Genomic DNA, 24,493 nt, shown 5'->3' with positions numbered 1-24,493 from the left:
TATTGTAGATTGTCAGTCTTTTTCGCTTATATCATGCTCATTCTCTCAAAGTTCTGTTTAAAACGAATATTTCAAAATAAAAGCTTAGAGTGAATAGTTTATTTAGTTTAGTTTTTCATACTTAGTCCATAATGTTTAATGAGCATGACCAGCTGATTCACTGAAAATTTATTATTAAGGGCCTGCGTTGTTGGCAATGTAGGATTTGCGTAGTCAGGGGCCGGGAGTACATAAATGTTAAAATCTTAAAGGAAAAAAAAAAAAAAAAAAAACGTTTACGCAAATACATACAGTAATTGCGGTGGTTCTCTGGCACCCCCTCAACCTTGACTGACTGCACTCCGGTGAATCCTGCCCGGGTCGGTTTATCTCTTTTCCTGATGTCGTGGTTGTCTTACTAAAATACGAATCGTTTAGTTTGTTGTTACATCTAACAGGGCCTGCGGAACACGGTAAGCCTGATAAGTAGTGCATAGTATTTAGGGGTAAGTCGCCACCGGTAGTCACCCACATTTGCGCTGATAAGCAGAGTATAGGGTTACCGAAATTCAAAATCTTTATTATAATAATATTTAATAAAAGTATCTCAATACATTTTTGCCTAGGGCCGCATCTGATATCCAATTAATGAATGGTGGTGCCATTACACTGTAGTGGATGTGTCATCGGTTTGATTAATGTTTAATTCCTGTTGCAGTCACAATTTATCTGGCCTTCACATTTACAGAGTATACAGACCCTAGTCTGAGATACTCAAGCATGTTAGTAACATAAAAACAACTACAAGAAAGACAGAACAGCCTTATACTTGAACACTTAATTTTAAAAAAAAGAAAAATCTTGTTCTCCTATAGGAAGAACAATTGCTACATAGTGGGATCCTTCCCTATAATTTTGTACAATGGTTGTACAAAAATAAGTCTGCCTACTCATGTGATATAAGTCACTAACTAAACAGTAAACCTCTTGTAAAGTAAATTGAACAGTAAAGAGAAAATATAAAAAAATTCTGTACCAGGTACATAATGTGTCCTGCCGCCAGCATATTTAACATGTTTTATATTTAAGAGTCAATAGCAGACGTTAACAAACGTTTAATTTTCAGATATTAATAAAATTCATGGATAATAATATAACAATGTTTTTATTTTATTAATAATAATTACATATCAGTTACTGAAAGTATTGGTCTGTGATGACTAAAGTAGGATATATAATTTTTACACTGAAGAGATTTTAGTTCACTACTAAATACACCATCTATAGTTGTTCCATTATGTGTAGTATTTATTGAAAAATCTGATGACATGTCCAAGTTGAATGTTTCATAAATGTGCAGAACTCTTTTCAAGCCTCAGAGTTTAATTGTAAAGAAAAAAATTACATTCAATCTGAAAACTCCAGGTGACTTGAAACCAGATGCATTTTTGAATTAACTCATTTCCCAGTTTTCAAAAGGTTTTTTTTGTATCTTAAAACCTTAATATTTCTGTTTCTAAATTCCTTAGCTTTCTAACATATGATACGTCCACATTATCCCGTTTATTATGTCAAAAAATTTCCTTGATCACATATTCATATTTTCCACTGTCCTGGAAAAACTACTGCAATTTTCAGAGGTTTGAAAGTTTTTCTTCTAGTATAGAGCCAATATGAAGCTCCGTGAAAATTTTCATTAAATTTGGTCCAGTAGAAGATAAATTAAATTGGAATAAATTTTCATAACGTTTTTCGTTACAAAATTTTGGAATAACTCCAGTAAAAACGTTTTTAATGTCAAAATACTGCCTCATGATTTAGGTAAAATTGTGTTTGATACATGACATGATACATTTTTTATATTTGAAATTGTTTTTCAGATAAATGGGAGTATGTTATCTTGAGGAGAGAGCAGAACTAATAGGAAAAACAAAAATAATGAACTGATAGATGCTGAGAAAGTGACAGGAGAGCTAAGGCTTAAAAGAATTGAGTAAACTAATTATTGTGAGGTGTATTTTTACCCTTTCTTGAGCAACACAAAGTGGTGATTTAAATTAAGAAAGGTTAATCAGAGATAGATTAGATGGCTGAATTATTCAGCCTTTGGTGATGGTTGCCTGATGAAAATATCCAAGTTTTTCTTCCATCAAATTGAAGCAAAATGGTTCTTAAAGTCAGGTGATTTTTCATCCATGTGGATCACAATCACTTTCACCAATATGTGTGTCAACCAGCAATGAATATGTTAAATGGGTTAAATATATTTAATTATGTTTCCCCCTTTTGTGATGATTCAAATAAGGAAACATTGATTCAAAATAAGGAAGAATAATTGTAGACTGCATGTAAGAAAATTTGCGTTTTTTAAAACAATTTGTAAATCTCAGTAAAAGACAACTTCCTGTTTAACAAAAAAAAAGCTAAAATTTAAATTTTATAATATAAATGAGTCATATGCAGTATGAACATATGAGATGTGGCAAATCAAGTTCCTGCACTAGTGCTGTTGTGGTCACATTCAACAAGTTTCAATAAAATAAACAAGTTCAAAGTTGTAATTCAGACTTCCTCCAACAGATGGTGGCAGTACAGAGATTGTCCAGTAGACTGACAGATTGCAAGTTACAACCAGTTTCATTAGTAGCATTAATGTTCTGTGTCATGATTTTGCAATGAACAAATATCAAATTTTGCTTTAAACTGGAAAAATCTGAAATGTATTGAATGTTTAAAACTGCTTATGGTATGAAACCGTAAGTCATAATAATGTGTTTGAATGGTATAAGCAGTTCAGAGACTGATGTGAGAATGTTCTCAATGACCCAAGAAGTGGGCATCTGCTAACCTCTCAAAATGAAGACAGAGTTGCAGAAGTTCAGGAAATAGTGCCAAGGTATCATTGTTCGAACCTCAGAATGATTGCTGATGGGTTGGATGTGAATAAGGAGACACTTCGTAAAATTCTGCATGAAGATTTAGGGAAAAAGGTCTCTGCAAAATTTGTTCACACGACTTTATGGATGAGCACAAGCAATGAGGAGTGTCATCTTGCAAATAATTTTTCCTGACTTCTCAACACAGTCCTAATTTCCTTGACTGTATTGTCATTGGAGATGAGTGTTGGGTGTTTCAGCACAACCCAGAGACGAAGCACCAGAGCATGCAGTGGACTTTAAAATCATGATGAGGCCCAAAACGTTTTGTTTACAGAAGTCCAGGATCATGATAATGCTGATCATGTTTTTTGACAAACGGTGTTGATTCACAAGGAATTTGTACCCGAAAGGGAGTCGATGTTGTGTTGTGTTGTGTAGGTGCTTCAAAGACTATTGAAACCCATTTCTCAGGTGAAGCCACAATTTTGAGAGAAAGGCAACTGGTTCTCGTTGCAGTGACCCCCTCCCTCACACTCCCTGCTTGTTATGAAGACATTTCTGGTGAAACATGCCACTGTACAGATCAATCATCCACCTTACTCTCTCAATCTAGCACTAGAGGACTTCTTCATCTTTCCTAAGGTGAAAACTGCCCTCAATGGAAAGAGATTTCAGGAAGTTGAGGACATAAACGTAACCGCCCAACCCAACTGAACATAATCTCTTTGGATGCTTTTCTGACTCTATTCAGAAACTTTCAGAATGGTATAATAAGTGCATTCAATCAGATGGTGATTACTTGGAATAAAAAATAAAACCATTTTTGAGCTCCTTCACTTTGTGTTCTTTTTATTGCAGCAGTCTGGGAACTTTATTGCCACACCTTATATATGTCCAGTTTATGGCATGTGCAAAAATAGTATTGATCTCTCAGATGCTGTGTAAGTGGCAGAGTTTAATCTGTAAGAGGATCAGGTAGATTAATTATGGGGAGATTAGCATTAGAGACAAAGGAATGATGATGATTTAAATTTAGGAAGGAGAGATTAGCTGTAAAAAAAATCTGCATTGTAGGATGAAAGCCATGCAAGTGGTGAGCAAAGATATCTTAATATTGGCAACAAGATGTAGGAAGCAAAGCTTAATACAGCACTACCTATATTTGAGGAAAACCTCTCTGGCTGTTAGTACTTTTGACTTTTCAGATCTCTTTAGTCTTCTAAATCACAAAAGAATATTCTAGGAGGAAGAACATGCCACTTTACAGATTTTGATTCAGTTCTTTATACTTACTCTTGCCTGCAATTTAAAAGTGTGCACTATTTATGCCATTTGATTATGGCATAAATAGTATATTCAGTTTAATATGGGCATCTGGTGAATTAGGTTAACTCTAAGGAATTACCACTAACTGCCATAATGATATCTGTAAAAGAAACAAAAATGAAAATGATAGGTAGTTAGCTGTTTCTTGTGAGTAGTGTTAGCATTGATCCCCCTACCCTCACATCCTGTGGAAAAATTCCTGGATTCATTTCCTGTTGTAATCTGAAGTGCAAAATACTTGCCTCAAGATGAGAACTTTTGTAGGTTTTTTACATGATAGTTGATTTAGAGAACCTTGGATGAGGGATGCAAAGTTTTTTTCTCCTAGAAACTAGCTTTTCATCCTGCAAAATGGACAAAGTGACCATACAATTCATGTAATTTTCAGATACATTATAGTGAATCATGGTCATTTACAGCTAGACGACATTTATCTAAAGTGCATAATTTGGCAGGGCCTGCCCCAAGTTCTCTTGCATTAATTAGATTATCTTTTTTAATAAGGCACATTGTAATCAGTTAATTGAGATCAAATTACAAGCCACAAGGCCTCTCCGCATCTTCCCTTTATAAGATTAAAGAGATTAGAAGACAAGCACTTCTCAAGAGCATCATCTTATTCTGTTTTTGATGTGTATTTGGTATACCTGTTGCACAAAAATTAAAAGGGGTGGTTGCAGCTATCCCTTTTAATTTCTGTTTTTGCTCCTTTTTTTTTTTTTTTTTTTTTAAATACATAGAAACAAGGATACCTTGCTTCTGTATATTTAAAATTTGTTCACTTTGTGTTCTTTTTATTGTGCCAGTCTGGGAACTTTATTGCCACACCTCATATATGTCTATTTTGTTTTGCTGGCCAGCTGAATGAGTTAAATGATCTATTGCTGCTCAGTTGATCAAGACTGAAACTGATATTGTTTAGAATTCCTTTCAGAGATCTTTTTTAAAAAATGCTTTTGAAGAGAAAAACATTTATAATTGCCATAACCAGTCCTACCATACCTAGGGCAATAGAGAAACTAGTTCCCTCACCATTTCCTGATAGCTACCTAGGATAGAACATGATAGCCTCAAGTCTGAAGAAAAGTAAACTGTATTGCTGGTCTGTCTGTAGTATGTGGTGGTGCTACAGGACCTGTCAGGTGACCTCCCACTGGGTTAAAACATGAATTATCAAGTACTATACCAGGTATAGTACTTTTCTGGTATCTGCCCGAGTTTTCAATGTTTTGTTGCCAGTATCTTGAAATTTCTTTTCAGGATGTACCAGTTTTTTGAAATTTTAAGTGTAATAGTTTTCCCAGTAGTTTTTATCATTGCCATTTGCAGGAATCATTCTCAAACTGGATCTACCAAATATGACTTTGTAAAAGGCATTTGCATTTCTAGTGCAGGAAAAAAGCCAAGATTTGATTCCAAGAAAATAAGGATGGCTGCTGGTCGTATATTTCTCTTCCTTCTCTTTTATCTTTAAGCAGTTTTCAAATTAGTAATAATGATTTAGGGTTCACCAGCTGTGCCATCCTAAAGAGCATCTCCTCGTGTGGTTTAAAGCATGGACAATATGCCTCGTAATCTCCATTTGTCATCCTCAAGTCATGGTTGGTGCCTTATAGCGTAGGTTGCTGTTGCTCCGGTAAACCCAAAATCAAATCAGTCTTCCTCAAGAGCAACGTATTAGAGTTACTAGTTTGTTAACTTTGTAATTTTGAGAATTTTATTGTTTATAAGATGTAGTGTTAGTTGTCATTTGTCAATAACAAGTTATTGACAATTGACATTGCATCTTATAAAGAACAAAATTCTCAAAATTGCACAATATAGGTCATGATTTACATGCATCAGACAATTTAAAAATGTTTAAATTATGCATTGAAGAAAAATTTGTTTCCTTAAGTGCTTGAAAAATTTTAACTGATCACAAATTCAGGGTGAAGAAATGATGTCATTTAAAGATGAGATATTTGATATGTATAAAATGAGGTGTGAATATTTAGAAAAATTAGCTGAATCCTTCAATAAATTCAGATTTGTGGAAAAATTTAAAAAGTATAACAGTTTGGGAGGAAGTACCAGATGTAAAAATAGTACTAATATGGAATTTCAATTTGATAAAAATTTATTATTTAGGGTTTTTTGCTCAAAAATTTCATTTTAGAAGAGTTGAAAGGGAGGAATGATGTGGCTTAAGGGCTTCTGTTACGGTCAGTGATCACTGCTTTTTCTGAAGTTTGCATTTCAAGAGCAGATTTCAGAATTTAAAAATTATGTCACTGTTTCCTTGTCATTATAGCACATAATAGAAATGTTGAAAGAATAGTTTTGGAAATTTGTGAATTAGTAGGAGAAGAAAATTCTTTATTCAAAATTATTATAATTGACCACACTGGTATTGAGTTCTCAAATTATATTTGAGAAAAATCTAATTCATTTAAAAGATTTTGTAATGTATAATCTACTATCAATTATACTGAAAACTATATTTATTTTCTTGGTCTACATTTTTAATGCCACATTAATTAAAATGTGTGTTTAGAATTCTACTTCATCCTATTAATGTTCATTTATTAGATGGATGAAACTGTATGGCTATAAAACTATCAGTACTGTTATGTTATGTAAATTTAACATAAATTGAATGAATAAAGATTTTTGTGGAACATAATATGATTAGGGAAGAAAGAAGAATATGATTCAGTAGACTTTTGTTACTGATTTTATTGCAGTACTGCTTAGTTATTCCTTCCAATTATTTTATAGTATTTTCTCTTTTATAAATATTCCTGTTTCATTTTTAGAGTACATATTACCTAAACATGGCAAAGTTCTCATTGTCCCATTTACCTCCCCCCCCTACAAATATGTTAGGCTTTAAAACTCATTTTGTCCTGGTTACAACTGTCAACATCTGGTCACCCTAAACCATGGCTATGATTAATAATATTTTGTGTAAAATGGAAATTATAATATATGGCCCAGTCCTGATGGTTCCAAACTGAGTTGCCATTATATTTGCAAGGGTTGCAAAAATATATTTCTGTTATACCTGTACTTATGTTATATTTAATAGCATTTTTAATATTTGTAGAAGAATAAAAGAAATATATCTCAATATTAGCTCTGGTTTATACTATCAAATAACATTTTTAATAAAATACCAGTATAACTATATTTAATAAAATATTACTTCTAACTGCATTGCTGCATAAATCACAGCAATTAATATATGCCACACCAAACTTTCATTGTCATGCCATGCATGTCTGGTTATAACGTGTACATATTTTTCATTCTTAAGGCAGCAGTCTGATGTTTGCTTCATGTAGTCTTACTTATGCATGTATGTTTGTTATTAGTATAGCAGAGTACTGTAAATTTTATTTTGCTCTTTATTTGAAAAATATTTAAAAAGGTATGTTAACAATAACGCTAGTATGAATTTACTTTGATAATTATAGCAGGAGTGGAAAGGTCTGAATACATCATAAATTGCAGTATCATTTAAATACTAAACGGAATCAATTGGAGAAGGGTCATGTGCATTTTTTTTATTTTTTTTATTTTAGTGTTAATAATGAATAGCCTCCATTTGGCAGATGCAGTGCAGATTTGACATCATAATTTTCAAAAAAATTTCTCATTAGAGATCCCTTCACCTGATTTCAATTAACTTTGATAGATGCCTTACAGAATTGTCAAAATGGATCTCATTCTCAAAAAAGGTTGGGTACCACTGGCCTATTCATTTCTAAATTGCTGTCCAAGGTTGTTAATTAACGCTTTTACAAATATGCTTGTGCATATAAATATATATATGCATATGAATTTACTTTGATAATTATAGCAGGAGTGGAAAGGTCTGAATACATCATAAATTGCAGTATCATTTAAATACTAAACGGAATCAATTGGAGAAGGGTTATGATTTTCAAAAATCCATTTAAAAGATGATGTGGGCTTACACAAAGTTAAATTGAAGAAATTTTCTGGGATGCAGATCTAGAAGCTGGTGAAACTAAATCAAATAATACATTTATACTTTTAAAGTTGTTACTACATGAAATGAAGAGCTTGGATGAGTTTAATGTTGGAATGTCTTCCAAAAAAATTCTTAATTCTTTAAGTGAGATAGTTGTTTTTCTAATGTTGCAGCAAAAACAAAGAACTGCAGTAATATTACTGATTAAAATGTAGACTTGTCCCTTTGGATGAATAGGTCTTTACATACCTCCTTATAAGATTTCAGTTTGAGAGTTATAAGGAACAAATTGTCTGCAGACACAGTGATCCAGAATTTTTTTTTTTTTTATGAAAACCCCAAACATGAGAGGTATTAGAACCTATAGTACTTAGTACTGTGCATGGGTTGGAGATTGAGAAGACGAAAGAAGATATTTGTTGACATTAGACTTGAACTTCTGTAGACTGTAATTTTCAAGAAATGCGTATGAAGGAAGGTTATTCCAAAAAATGGTAGTTGAATAAATAAATGAGGAAGATGAAAAGTTGGTTCTGTGATTTTGAAGTTGGGCAGTAAATGGACGTTGGCTGGTGGCGGCACGTGTTTGGACTGTTTTGACAGAGAGAGAGAGAGAGTGGGAATTATAGAAGCCAATTCAGAAGAACAGTGCCCATGGAAGTATCCGTAGAAAAGGCATGCAGCAGAAACAGTATACCTATAAGACAGAGAGTGGAGAGACTCTGTTAGAGATGAGTCATTAATTAACCTAACAGCTCTCTTCTGAATGGAATCTAAGAGAGGTTTTGTGGGCACAGCCCCAGATGTGGAACAAGATTCTATGGTAGGGCAGATTTGTGATCTGTACAGCTGTTTGGAAGAAAAGTAATGCCGAGAACGAAAGAGAAAACCATTTTTTAGATGTAGAGGAAGCAATTTTTGTAATTGCTTGTGCCAAGAGAGAGAGAGAGAGAGATTAGAAGTCAGGCTAATCCCCAAAAGAGATATATCATCTTGCCTAGAAATCAGAGTGTCACCAAAGATAAGCATAGGGGCATAAGAATACTTTTTTGCAAGATATAAGACAGTACTGAGTTTTAGAAGGATTGAAATCAACCAAGTTGTCTTTGCCCTGCTGGAGAATTACCTGGAGATCGGCATTTAAGGAATTGTTAGCAGATATTCGAGACTTGAAGCTGATTGAGTAGGGCGAGGTTTCTCAACTGGAAAGTGGAATGCAATGTGCTACCATCAGCAAAACTATGGATAGGATTTCCAGTCAATGGAAGAAGATCATTAATATACAAGAAGAAAAGAGTGGGGGAAAGAACTGAACCTCGGGGGACACCAGCATTAGTGGAGAAGTTAGAAGACAGAGAGCCATTTACCATCACCCTCAGTGAGTGGTTAGAGAGAAAACTGGATAGCCAGTTACAAAAATCAGTTGGGAAACCATAAGATGGAAGCTTGATTAGAAGGATTTTATGACAAACATGATCGAAAGCCTTTGAGATGTCAAGTGCAACTGCTTGTGTTTCACCAAACTTTTCAATTGAATTTGTCCTAGAAATCATTAGACTTCTAGTGACTAGATTTGTCCTAGACTTCTCTACCAGAGAAGCGTTATTTATTTGAAGTAGTGCAATACCAGCTATTGGTATTGCACTACTTCAAGCACTACTTTTGAAGTAGTGCAATACCAGCCAGTGGGGTAATGCTTCTTATCAGAAGCAGCCTGAGTGCGACGATAGCTTTCCCGGATTCAGACGTCTCACATGCTAGTATAGAGTCTGTATGGTGTGAGATAGTTGGAAACAAAGGTATAATGCGAGTAGGAGTAATCTACAGACCAGGTGATTGTGAAGATTATGACAAAAGCCTCTACATGCAAATGGAATGGGCAAGTAAGCGTCAATGCCTTATTATGGGTGATTTCAATCTGCCTCTAATTGATTGGAGTAAATGGGAAGGAAACTCGACATGGGGAACAAAATTTTTAAATCAACTAGATGACTGTTATTTGTATCAACATGTCAGGGAAAATACTAGAGAAAAGAATATCCTAGACCTCATCATCACACATGAATCAGATGACATAACAGGGCTGACAGTAGAGGAACCAGTAGCAGGAAGTGATCACGGAGTTCTATGGTGGATGATGACCAGAGAGGTAGCAGAAGTAAAAGGCAAAGGAATGGGTTTTAATTTCAGAAAAGGAAATTACGATGCCTTAAGGTACTACATGGCCTCTATTAACTGGGTAGATATCGTGCAGAGAATGAATACAATTGAACTGTGGTACGCTTTTAAAACATTAATCACAGATGCCTTGAATGCGTATATACCATTAAAAAAATACTCCACGAGGAGGGTTCCAAGTTGGATGACTAGTGAAGTTGCCGCATTACTTGAGCAGAAAAAGGTGGCATGGAAAGGTTACAGAACAATAAAAAGTACTGAAGCCTATAACAGCTACAAGGTGATGTGTAATAGAGCCACAGAAAAGGTTCGACAGGCAAAGGCAGTTTATGAGAAATCACTAGCAAACAGAGCAAAGAGGGGGGATAAAGAATTCTTCACATATATAAATGCCAAGAAGAGCAGGACAAACCAGATCGGACCTTTATGTAAGGGAAAGGGGATAGTAATAAATACACCAGCTGCCGTTGCAGATGAACTCAACAGTTATTTTGCATCAATATTTACCAATGAAAAGCCTTTTGTGGCAAAGGGAAATTGTGGGAGCGAAGTTAAAAAATATGTAATTAATGATATTGAAATTTCGCAAGATTATTTAATGAAAAAACTTTCGAGCCTACAGACCAGTAAGGCTCCTGGAGTTGATGGAATATACCCTATAATCTTAAGAGAGGCAGCAAGCGAGTGCATTGAACCATTGAGGCTAATTATGCGAGCATCATTAGACTCTGGGGAGATTCCCTTGGATTGGAAAAGTGCAAATGTATCTCCCATACATAAGGGTGGCTCTAAAAGTGAAGTTGGAAATTATCGACCTGTCAGTCTGACTTCAGTAGTAGGGAAAATCATGGAGGCAATGATCAAGGGTGGAATTCAGGATCATTTGGATCGAATTGAAATTCTCAAGGATACTCAGCATGGTTTCGTAAAGGGAAAATCATGTTTAACAAATCTGGTTCGCTATTTCGAAAGGGTCACTCACGAGCTGGATTTAGGGAATAATTTCGACATTGTTTATTTAGATTTCAGCAAAGCTTTTGACTCAGTCCCACATGAGCGGTTGCTTTATAAGCTGGAACAGGTTGGAATCACTGGAAAAATCCTTAGATGGATAGAAGGATGGCTTCAGGGCAGGAGGCAGAGGGTTGTGATAAATGGCTATTCCTCAGATTGGGTTGATGTAAGAAGTGGGGTTCCCCAAGGATGAGTATTAGGACCACTGTTGTTTTTAATTTTCATAAACGACATTGATGAAGGGATAAAGGGCGTGATGTCTAAATTTGCAGATGATGTTAAAATTGGGAGAGTAGTTAATGATCACTGTCAAGCTGAGCTTCTTCAGAGAGACCTAGATAGATTTCAGGAATGGTCAGAAAAATGGCAGCTGTGCTTTAATCCAACAAAGTGTAAGGTATTACACCTGGGAAACAGTAATCCCAAAAAAACTTATTCACTTGGTGGAGTTCAACTAAAGCCAGTACTGGAGGAAAGGGACTTGGGTGTTACGATACGGTCAGACATGAAATTCTCTGAGCATTGTAAACAGGTTGCAAGGAAGGCCCATGGTGTCCTATCGATGATCTATCGAACTTTTGCAAGTAGAGATAGGGACGTGATAATCCCATTATATAAGGCTTATGTTAGACCACACTTGGAATACTGTGTTCAAGTATGGAGACCGCACCTGAAGAAAGACATCGAGCTTCTTGAAAGGGTGCAAAGAAGGGTAACTCGCCTGGTGAGATCGGCAAAAGGGCGTCCTTATGAAGAAAGACTTCGAATATGTGGGTTGCAGAGTTTGGAAACTAGACACCTTAGAGGAGATTTGATTGAGGTGTTTAAGGCTCTGAGAGGCATCAGTAAAATGAATGAGGACAAAATTTTCAAGATTATAAATGATGCTAGAACTAGGGGACATAAATTCAAGTTACGGGGGGAAATGTTTAGATTGGACTGCAGGAAGTTTTATTTTAGCCAGCGAGTTATAAATTACTGGAATAAGTTGCCTTCATGGGTGGTAGAGGCCGACAGTTTGGGGAAATTCAAAGGTCATCTGGATAGTACTTTCGGGTAAGGGAAGCACATAGGATGATAGGTTTAATTTCCTTTTTATTTTATTTTTTTTATTTATTAATTATTATTATTTAGTTATTTATTTATTATTATTTTTTTTTTTTTTTTTTGTTTTTATCATTGTTTTGTTCGGATTTTTTTTTTTTTTGGCTGGTGCAGCATAAGCCATAGGCTTTCTTGCACCATGCGGCCGTTACTAATACTAATACTATCTTGTTGTGAAGGCACCCACAATGAGATACAATTAAAATGATGCCTTTTACACTACATACATAGTTCAAATTTATGGGTAAACTATAGTGCATCTACACTGATATTATATAATTGAATTTTTCCATAAATGGGTGACATAAGCCAAAATATCACTAGATAGTTTAAGAGTTGGTGGTTGATTAATTTCTCCATTTCTTTAAAAAAAGTAGAAGTAATTGTAATGAGGCAATAATTGGATGGGAGGGATTTGTCACCCTTTTTAGGAACTGGCTGGATAAGAACAAATTTCCAAGCAGAAGGAAAAATACCTTTGGAATAAGAAAGTGAAAAACGGCAAAGAACAGGAGTAAGTTCAGGAGCACAGGTTTTGAGAACAAGTGGAGAAATACCATCAGGACCCTGGAGCTTTCTTAGCATCAAGATTTGTCAAAATCCTTCTGACATCCTTTTGACGGAAGACCACAGGAGGCATTGAATGGAGCGTGTTGGGAATGGTGGGAGGTGTTTTACCAAGATCATTAATACATGAGTTGGAAGAAAAATGGGATGCTAGCAGGTCAGCTTTATCCTTGGCTGAAGTGACAACAGAACCATCTGGTTTTGACAGAGGTGGGAGCAGAGATGGGAAAAAGTTGCGAGCAATAGCTTTGGTAAGAGACAAGAATGCTTGGCTACCATTAGGACAAGAAGCAAATTTTCCAGTGTAAAGTTTTTGGTATTTCTTCCCCTCCCATCTCCTTTATTTCATGCACAGTACTAAGTACTATAGGTTTTGATATATAGAATTTGTAAACCAGCTGCATTAAATTCATCTGTAATGAAGTGCTGAGTAATAATGCAAAAGTACTTCTATGTAAATTTATATAGATGCAAAAGAAAGCATGTGCTTGCTCTATAGTAGATTGGTAACTTATTCCTGAATAGAAATTGTATTTCTGATTGATCTCTGAAGATCTTGTTGGGATACGTCACTTTTGATGCCAAGAAATCATAAATTAATTTGTGATTTCTTGGCATCAAAAGTGACAGTCCATTACACTTCCATATTGTGGCCTTTATTACTTATAATTAGTAATAAATTCTTATTATTAATACTGTTGTTTACTACTTAGGTGGTAGATGTCTCCCATCAACCAGTGCAATACCACCACTTTGATTGAAGTGGTGAAAACTGTTTAGTTTCTAGAATCAAGTTTTTGGCATTCTCCCCATCGTTATTTCATGCATAGTACTAAATACCTTTTGTGTTTGGAGTTTTCATAAAAAAAAAAAAATACATATGTCAGCTTAAAACACAGTTTAGAATAATCAGAAATTATATCTTGCTGAACAAGGTAGAGAATCATTTTACTTTAAATATTATAATTATAATGTATTATGTAAGCTTTTAAGCTATTGCATGCAATCCTTAAATACATCTGAATGATTATGTTGAAAATAATTTCCTGAGTATCGAGAATAACAGTAATGCATACTTCCTGTAACCATTTAATTTATTTTTGTTGTGTTCATTTTATTTCTTATCTACATTGTCAATATCTGCAAGAAGTGTATTATTGAATAAATATTTTGTAATTCATAGTTGTAAACTATTTTTCACTTTACTGGTTATTTTTTGTAGAGTGCTTTCTTGCCTTTACTTTATTTAGCATTAGCATTTAGCATTAGTAGAGGCATTTGATGCAAGAAAGCAAGCTTATGCAGCATCAGCCAAAAAAAAAAAAAAAAAAAAAACCCACTTCCACTTCACCCCTCTGTTCGTTCAAAATACCTGTCCAGCTGAGCCTTAAACTTATTTAGGCTACCAACCTCCACCACAACGGATGGCAGTCTGTTCCACCAACCAACCACCCGCTGGCTAAAGGCAAATTTCTGCACGTCTATCCTACATCTGTCTTTCCTCAATTTGAATTTATGCCCTCTCAGGTGATTTTTCTGAGCTAGAGGAAGAATCCCATCAGCATTGAGCATGCTTAAACCATTCAAGGCTTTATACACCTCTATCAGATCACCTCGCTGGTGCCTCGTCTCCAGACACTGTAATTTGCAAAACTTAAGCCTTTCTTCGTAAGAGCACCCCTTTGTTCCATTCACTAATCTTGTTGCCCTTCTCTGTACTCGTTCCAGCAGCTCTACATCCTTCTTGAAATGAGGCCTCCAGACCTGTATACAGTACTCTAGGTGTGGCCTGACCATTGCCTTATACAATGGAATAATCACCTCCTTATCCCTGCTGGAAAAATTCCTGTATATCATTGACAAGACACCATGAGCTACTCTTGCAGCCCGTCTGCAGTGCTCAGAGAACTTCATATCTGCCTGCACAATCACCCCCAAGTCCCTTTCATTCTCTACCACTGTCAGTGTAGTACCACAGAGTTGATACGTTGCTCTGGGGTTGCTTTTTCCCATGTGTAGTACTTTACATTTGTCAATGTTAAACTTCATTTGCCACCTCTCAGCCCATCTGCTCAACCTTTTCAGATCCTGTTGCAGCAGCATAGTGTCAGTAGTGTCCTTGACAACCCTGCCAACCTTTGTATCATCTGCAAACTTGGACATTAAGCTTGATATACCATCATCAATATCATTTATAAATACAGAAAACAATAATGGACCCAACACTGAGCCCTGAGGGACTCCACTAATAACATTAGTCCACGATGAGCAGTGTCCATTGATTACCACTCTCTGTCTTCTCCCCCTCAACCACCCCTTTATCCATAGCAGCAATTTGCCTCCAATGTCACACTGCTCCAATTTGTGTAGCAGTCTTCCATGTGCAACAGTATCAAAAGCCTTTCTAAGATCCAAGTATATAATATCAAAGTTATTCCCTGCATCCAGTTCTTTTGTGACTGCATCATAGTATCCAATCAAGTTGGTCAGGCAACACTTCCCCTTAACAAAACCATGCTGTGTCTGAGCTATAACTGAAGTCTTGTCTAAATGATCCTGCAGTGCTTCTTTAACCAGTGCCTCCATTAATTTTCCTGGAACAGAAGTTAAGCTCACAGGTCTATAGTTACTTGTGTCAGCCTTTGATCCTCCTTTGTGAATTGGGGTCACATTTGCACATTTCCAGTCTATGGGTACCTCCCCTGAGTCCAAGGAAGCTCTCATAATTATGGCTAAGGGTTTGCTTACTTCCCTTGCTGCCTCCTTTAATATAACTGGATAGATCCCATCCACCCCAGGTGCCTTTCTTGTGTTTATCTTCAACAGTTTCTCCTCCACTTTACTCCCAGTTATTTCAAGATTCTGTAGCTTACTGCTAGAGTTGAATACACCTCTGGCATTCCCCTTGCTGAATAACTCCTCATGTGTGAATGTCGATGCAAAATATTCATTTAGTTTGTTAGCTACCTGAGCAGGATCATCAACAGTTGACCCATCAATATCAAGTGGACCAATCTGATTCATCCCCTTCCTTCTAGAGTTTACATAAGTAAAGAACTCTTTGCTGTTTTTCTTTGCATCCCTTGCCAAAGATTTCTCGTAATCTGCCTTCGCCTGCCTAACCTCCTTTGTAACTTGGTTGCATATCAACGTGTATCTATCATAGGCTTCTGTGTCATGTGTTAATTTGTAAGTATCCCATGCTTTTTTCTTCTCTGCCATATGCCTCATTAGTTCATCTGACATCCATTTTGGCCTAAACCTTGAACAATATTTCTTAGTTGGTATGTAAAGCCTAGTAGCTTCCAAGATACATTCTTTGAATGCTTCCCATTTTGAATTTGCTGTTGGTAACATCATCAGTTGGTCCCACTGTATAGAATTTAAATACTGTCTCAGTCCATCGTAGTCGCCTTTACGGAAGCAATAACCCTTCCCTTTACCCCTAATGGTAGTTACCTCTTTCAGTAAATCCCACTTCAGCACACTGTGATCACTGCCACCTAGTGGTTCATTTATCTGCAGATTCTTAATGCATGAAGAATCACTGCTGATAATCAAATCAAGAGTATTACTCCCTCTAGTTGCCTCCTGAACATGCTGATGTAGAAAACAATCATCCAATAAATCCACAAAAGCCCTGCTAGTGTGTGAGTAACCAGCCCCCAAATTCTAGTCAATATCTGGGAAATTAAAATCTCCCATTATAAGACTCTCTGATTTACTGGCCCACTCTATTTCCCTGTACAGTCCCTTATTAGGCCTATAGCACACTCCTACTCTCAATTTTGATCTCCCAATGCTTATGTCACACCAAACTGACTCAACACTGCACTGTCCAGCGATGTCGACTGGCTTCACTTCCTTGGTTTTTATGTGTTTCTTAACTAATAGCATAACCCCTCCCCCCTTCCTATCCTGTCTATCCTTTCTGTAGACGTTGTACTCCCCAAATTGCAGTTCTGCATCCCTTATATCTGTGTGACACCACGTCTCTGATATCCCAACAATATCTGCCTTTGATGTTTTGAGCAATACCTCAAATTCATCAAATTTATTTACTTATTTCTATATTTACTATATTTCTACCGATGTATGCCCTGCCACAACAGAAGACTCATTATGCTTTATATTATAATTAATATAATTTTCTAATAAAATTCATAATTTTGTTTTCCATGTCACTTGGATCTTTAGTATCTTTAATGTTTAATTATTTAAGAGTTATTTTATCCACGACTTTTACATAATTCTTAATAGCAGTGTTTGACTAAATCTTTCTGATTCCCTTATGTTTTTTCTAGGTAACTACTTTGCAAGTCATTTTATTATGGGTGGTGAAAGATTTGAAACAACCCAGCCTGAAGCATATTTGTTTGGAGAGAACATGGATCTCAATTTTTTAGGTGGAAGGCCAACACCTGTAAGTGATAAATAGTTACCAATAGAAACATTCTAGCCAACATTAAAACTAATGAATAATGATTTTTGCTCCTACACATCAAGACAAATTTAGGATATAAATAAGTAATATTCTTTATTTTTGTTATAGTTATCATGTCTATTCAAATTGCCCACTTGGAAGTATATATATAAGTATACATAAATTTTGGACTATTAACTTGATATTATAAATTTTTACTATAGAAACTACTTGCAGTAGTTTCCTAAGAACAATGCTAGCATCCAGTAGCTGTTGTTGTGTTGTCCAGTTGTGATCTCAGTATTTGATGTATGTTATGTGTTTTGCTGGTTTATATTCCTAGAAATAGTTCATTCAACTTAACAGGAAAGCCAAAGTCAGGTTTGATATACACTAGACTCTCTCTATTTTCCGGGATAGTTGTTAAAAAAAAATTCCCGGTTAATCCAAAAATACAATAAGTCCCCAACATACGTAAGAGTACGTTACGGGACTTCTTACGTAAGTCGAGTTTTAACTCAAGAATGACTAATATAATATTGCTACTATATCCCTGATATGCTAATATTACAAAAACCATATAATATAGTAGTAGTAGTAGTGGCATGTGATGCAAGAAAGTAAGTATATGAGCTTATGCAGCATCAGCCAAAAGAAAAATGAGAGAATAACACCATTCCCTCCAAATACCTGTCCAGTTTCTCCTTAAATTTATTTAACCTATCAACTTCCACAACGACAGATGGAAGTTTGTTCCAGCAATTAACCACCCGCTGGCTAAAGGCAAATTTCCGCACATCTATTCTACATCTGTCTTTTCTTAATTTGAATTTATGACCCCTTAGGTTTGTAATCTGAACAAGTGGAACTATCCCATCAGAATTCAGCATGCTCAACCCATGCAAGGCCTTATACACCTCAATCAGATCACCGCACAGGTGCCTAGTCCCTAGCCACTGCGATTTGTAGAACTTAAGCCTCTCTTGGTAATAGGATCTCTTCATTCCCGTCACCAATCTTGTTGCCCTTCTCTGTACACGCTCAAGCAAATCTACATCCTTCCTAAAATGAGGCCTCCAGACCTGTATGCAGTACTCAACGCATGGCCTGACCATTGCCTTATACAGAGGGACAATCACCTCCTTTTCCCTGCTAGCAAAATTCCTATATATCACTGACAAAATCTCATGACCTGCCCTGGCAGCCTGTCTGCATTGCTCAGAAAACTTCATATCTGACTGCACAATTACTCCCAGGTCTTTTTCATTTTCTATCACCTTAAGTGTAGTACCACACAGTTGGTACGTTTCTCTGGGGTTACTTCTACCCATATGCAGTACTTTGCATTTGTCAAGGTTAAACTTCAGTTGCCACTTCTTAGCCCATCTGCCCAAATTATCTAGATCCTGTTGCAGTAGCACACTGCAATTACTGTCATTAACAACCCTGCCAACCTTTGTATCATCTGCAAACTTCAACACTAAGCCTGATATACCTTCATCAATATCATTGATAAATATACAAAATAACAGAGGACCCAACACCAAACCCTGTGGGAGTCCATTAATAACATTAGTCCACGTAGAGCAGCACCCATTAATTACCACCCTCTGTCTTTTCCCACTCAGCCATCCTTTTATCCATTGTAGCAACTTACCTTTAATACCATTCTGCTCCAATTTGTACAATAGTCTTCCATGCGCAACAGTGTCCAAAGCTTTCCTGAAATCCAAATATATGATATCAAAATTATTTTTTTGCATCCAGTTCCTTTGTAACCACATCATAATATCCTATCAAATTTGTCAAACAAGACTTTCCCTTAACAAACCCATGCTGTGTCTGAATTATTGCTGCAATCTTGTCTAGATGATCCTGCAATGCATCTTTAACCAGTGACTCCATTATTTTACCCGGAACAGAAGTTAAACTAACTGGTCTGTAATTACTCGTGTCACCCTTCGATCCCCCCCTTTGTGAATTGGGGATACATTTGCACACTCCAGTCCGTGGGCACCTCCCTGAGTCCAAGGATGCTCTCATAATTATGGCTAAGGGTTTGCTCACTTCCTTTGCCACCTCCTTTAATATAACTGGATAGATCCCATCCACCCCAGGTGCCTTTCTTATGTTTAACTTCAACAATTTCTCCTCCACTTTGCTCTCGGTTATTACAAAATCATTAAGCACCCTGCTACAATTTGATAACCTTCTGTCATTTTCAAACCTTAATAACTCCTCATGTGTGAATATACATGCAAAATACTCGTTCAGTTTGTTTGCTATCTGAGCAGGATCATCAACAGTCGAACCATCAATATCAAGTGGACCAATCAGATTCATCCCCTTCCTTTTAGAATTTATATAAGTAAAGAAATCCTTGCTGTTTTTCTTAGCATCTTTTGCCAAAGATTTCGCGTAATCTGCCTTCGCCTGCCTAACCTCCTTTGTGACCTGATTACAGACCAGCTTATATCTGCCACAGGCTTCTGAGTCGTCGCTTGATAATTTATATGCATCCCATGCATTTTTCTTCTCTGTCACGAGTCTCATTAGTTCATTTGATAACCATTTAGGCCTAAACCTTGAACAATATTTCTTAATAGGTATCAGAATTTAAAAACTGTCTGAGACCACTATACTCACCTCTATGGAAGCAAAAACCCTTTCCTTTATCCCTGATGGCAATTATATCTTTAAGTAAATCCCACATCAGTACACTGTGATCACTGTCACCTAGTGATTCCTTTATTTGCAAATCCTCAGAATCTTAATATCCTCAGAAGAATGAAGAAAAATAGTTATATATTTTTAATTAGTTCAATTAAATTATCTGGAGGACAGCGGTAAAAGTAACCGGAGTGGCACATAAGAAAAGAAAACATAAAAGGAAGAAAAAAGCACATGTTATTGTACATTACCACCGATATGTGTTTCGTAGCCTTGGTTATTATAGTTGACTTCATTGGTGCTGATCCCTTCACCGCTTCTCGTATTCTGTCTAAAGTAACGTAAGTCCAAAGCTACGTAAGTCTTGGACTTACTGTATCGAAAAATGTTCAGCAACCTACATAAAAAGTATAGCGATAGATAAAAAATGAAAAAACTTACTACGCACTACTCGCATGTCCAATGCGATGCTTCCCTTTATTTTTTACAATGTCCATTTTAAATCGAATAGCTTCCCTTTATTTTTTACAATCTTGTGTGTGGTTTGGTCACCAACATTATAATTGTTCTTTAAACATTTAATTAATGGATGCGCCATTTTCAAACTTTTGAATAATTTCAAGTTTTTGTTTAATTTGAAAGCACAACTCTTGCATTTGCCCATCATTTTCACGATTTCTAAACAACAAAAAAAAAAAAAAAAAAAACCAACATCCCTGACATAAATCACGAAACAAAATTTGTCCTTTTGCAGTGCGATGAAACTACGTTCGACACGATGCACTAAAACAAACTAAACATTTGTATTACCACGCGACTTACTAAACAGACTAAAGATAATAGGTATATTAATCTCCCAGTGACGACTTATAACGCTTCTTGTCGCTTATTTGCGACTTGCAAAACATCTGTTTATATCTGTGTTTTTTTTTCTAGTTATTACTTGAATTTTATGATTTCTGGTTGATTCTTTTTTTTATTTGGAATCTTGAAGTGTCCCAGTAAATCAAGAGTCTGCTGTATATGTGATGTTGAAGAAATGCAATATTTTGAAGAAAATTAACCACAGAAAAAGAGAGAATATGTGAAAATGCAAGTTAAGCTTTGCATGTGAATTGTGCTGAAAAACTTAGCTTTTTTTTCCTTTTCAGTTTGGCAAAGGCAGATGTTTTGTATGATCTTGTTGGTCTACTAAGATGATCTGTCTTATGGAATTTTATTATGTCAAAAAAATGTGGCACAATTAAAGGTACTAATTCCAGTATTTTGTAATCAAATTTCCAAGTATGAGCTATTACATTGTCATGGCCTGTCTGTGGATTTGTATAATAAGGCTTTGTCCATTTTTTGCAGAACAAGAAAATTATAAAAACACACTTTTTTAAAAGGCATCGGTCTCTTAGATTGTGAGATTACCACCACAAGTTATCTCAATGCGCCATTTCTCTAAAAAAGAAATACAATGCTACTTACTAATGAATGCTCATTCAGTTTGCCTGTTATCTATAAAAAATCAGACATAAGTCCTGTTATATGTACAGTAGCAGTAGTGAAAAAATTATGCAAAGAAGCAAGCTTATACAGCATTAGCCATAAATAAGAAAAAATTCTGGGATGAGCAATCCATGTTGCTCATCCCTTAATATGATTTGTCTGATCCTTTAAATTTATTAAAGCTGTTCAGTTGGAAGTGGGTGTTGTGGACAACACCAGAGACTGATTGTTAGAAGTTTATTCCAACAATCAGTCTCTGACCGAAGGCAGATTTCTGCACATATATCCTGCATCAATCCACTTACAATTTAAATTTATGTCCCCTTGTGTATGTTGGGCAGGAAAGAGTGGGGATTCCATTCACATTATTTTATTAAACCCATTTAAAGCCATAAACACTTCAATCAGGTCTCCTCACAGATGCCCGATTTCCAGATGCTGAAATTGTAATTGTAATTTGTAATTGTCCCCATCTAATCTTGTTGCTCTTTTCCACCTGCCCCAATCTACATCCTTGCAACCCTGTATGAGATGGGATAAAAAAAGTTCAGGGACTGAACTTTTTATTGATATTTGGGAAATGAAGTTTACTGGCTGTTCAGGTGAATTCCCTTCAGAGTAGTCTCCTTGATATTGTATACACTGATTCAAGTGTGCTTTTGCAACTTGTATACATTCCTGATACGTTTCTTTTGAAATCACTAATAGTTCCTGTTTTGCATTCTGAAGAATTTCTTCAATCATTGTAAATCCTTGACCTTTCAAGGAGACTTTAAGCTTGGGGGGGGGAAAAAAACAGAGGGAACTAAATCTCTGAGTATGGTAGATAGAAATCACAGTGATGGTGTTTTTGCAAGAAATTCTTGAATGGAAAGTGCTGTGTGTAGGGGCATTGTCATGTTGCAACCACTGATTCCAGCTTTTCTCCAAACAGTATTGTGCAATTGCTGTAGAATTGTTTTATAATAATTTTGGTTCACTGTTTGGCTATGAGAGAAAAATTCACAATGAACGATGCTCTGCAAGTCAGAAAATACGATGAGCGTGATCTTCATGTTTGATTAAGATTGTCTTTTTTGGGCCTTGAAGAAGACAGTCTTACCATCGAGAGGCTCTTACTAGCTTCAAATGCTCTTTTGTTGAAGACTTCAGCATTTGCTGCCAGTCTGATAATGTGCAAGTTATAGAGAGATAACTGCAACATGCCATCAGCTACCATAGTAAATGGGTTTTAGACAATATATTTAAGTTTTCATCACAGAAAACAGTCTATATCATTTTTGTCATAAGTAAGCAGAATCTCCACCCTTACCTTGAATTAATGTTAGCTAGAAGTGCTATTCCATTTAAATCAGAAGAGAAGTTTCTAGGGATTATATTTAATAAAAAGTTCATCTTTCTTGAGCATATTCTCCTCCTCCTACAGATATGCTGAAGAAAGGCCAGATGAGCATCAACACCCTTCGGACTCATTTCCACATCTTGGGATGCTGATAGATATTCTCTCCTGCACTTAATCTGGGCATTGGTCTGCTCTAAACTTTACCATGGGGTTCAAGTATATGCATCTGCTAGAGCAGCGTTTCCCAAACTGTGTTCCATGATATGTGAACAAGTGTTCCGTGAAAAAACATAATTAACAATTACAGAAATAAAATAAATAAATTTTGCATATTTGTAGCGTACACCACTTTAGTATCATTACAATATTTAACATTATTTTTTTTTTGGTTATGAATACATTGGCATAGACTAATAATCAAATAGACTGCACACTTTATTTTGGTCGGTTTTTGCATAGGAAATATGCGTAGAGGTAATGACATCTATGGAAAAGTAGCAATGTAGTGATCTAATATGCCATTCATATGCGATTTAGCCTGGTGTACACTGTTTGAAGGAGGGGGAGGTGAACCGATATCATAACTAAACTCACATCCTTTTATAAATTTTTTTTTGATAATTATTAGTATTTCGAAATACTATTATTAAAATAAATACTGTCAATTTGTGGTTGAAAAAAGGAATTTTTAAACGAGAAGCAAGTACTTCTAGTATTGCAACTGTGGTCAATGAAAACGAACACAATATTGTCACACTTCAAAGTGAGGATGAACAATCGTAGCCTTTGGTTCCCCAAAAATCCAAAGTGAAAAAACAAGAACCAACTAACAAAAGACCAAAATGAAAGTATGATGACAGTTATTTGAATTTTGGCTTTACATGTGTTGGAAATAAAGATGCTCCTGATGCACAGTGCATCGTATGTAATAAAATATTAGCAAACAGTTCTTTGGTTTCTGCTAAACTTGTGTTCCATAAATATATTGTGAGATGAAAAGTTTTCTGTGACTAAAAAAGTTTGGGAAATGCTGTGCTAGAGAGAGAGAGAGAGAGAGAGAGAGAGAGAGAGAGAGAGAGAGAGAGCAACCCTCGATGGCTAGATCAAATTCACCATTCAGCTATAGGTGCCTTCCACACCTCTTTGATTGGTAGCATATATGTTGAGGTCAACAAACCATCCTTCTCACATAGGTGTCAGCTGCTTTCACTGTGATATGCATTTCAGTTGATGTCTATGCCAGATCATTCCACATGGCCACCAGTATTTATGCCACATTTGGAAATGATTTATGATACTCACCCCAGGACCAGCCAACCATTTGGCATCCAAGTTAGAGATATTAGTAATTTTTACTTGACAATTGATCGTGTCAGACCTTCCCCTAAGAATCCTCTCCCAGTCTGGAATATTTGCCTTGCAGTTTGTGACTTCTCTTTGGAAATGGGAAAAATGTACTAACACCTCAGCAGTTTAAGAAGTTACATGCACCACATTGAACCCAGTTTTTAGACTTCTTAACAGTCTGTACAAATGTT

General features: G+C 35.9%; 1 protein-coding gene across 1 annotated transcript in view; it reads left to right on the top strand.

Annotated features, from left to right (window-relative positions):
- The window catches only part of Mrgn1 (Mahogunin ring finger 1), an 80,540-nt gene that overhangs the window by 229 nt on the left and 55,818 nt on the right, over nucleotides 1–24,493 (top strand). Inside the window, exon 2 of the mRNA XM_090385382.1 lies at nucleotides 17,331–17,449. Within this exon, the coding sequence (XP_090241508.1) occupies nucleotides 17,331–17,449 (119 nt within the window). The remainder of the gene's footprint in view (nucleotides 1–17,330; nucleotides 17,450–24,493) is intronic.

The sequence above is a fragment of the Mastigoproctus giganteus genome, chromosome 1 (assembly GCF_048544385.1).
Source record: "Mastigoproctus giganteus isolate SK-2022 chromosome 1, ASM4854438v1, whole genome shotgun sequence".
NCBI lineage: Eukaryota > Metazoa > Arthropoda > Arachnida > Uropygi > Thelyphonidae > Mastigoproctus > Mastigoproctus giganteus.
The sequence above is the reverse complement of the archived record's forward strand: the minus strand, read 5'-3'. Positions and strand labels throughout refer to the sequence as shown.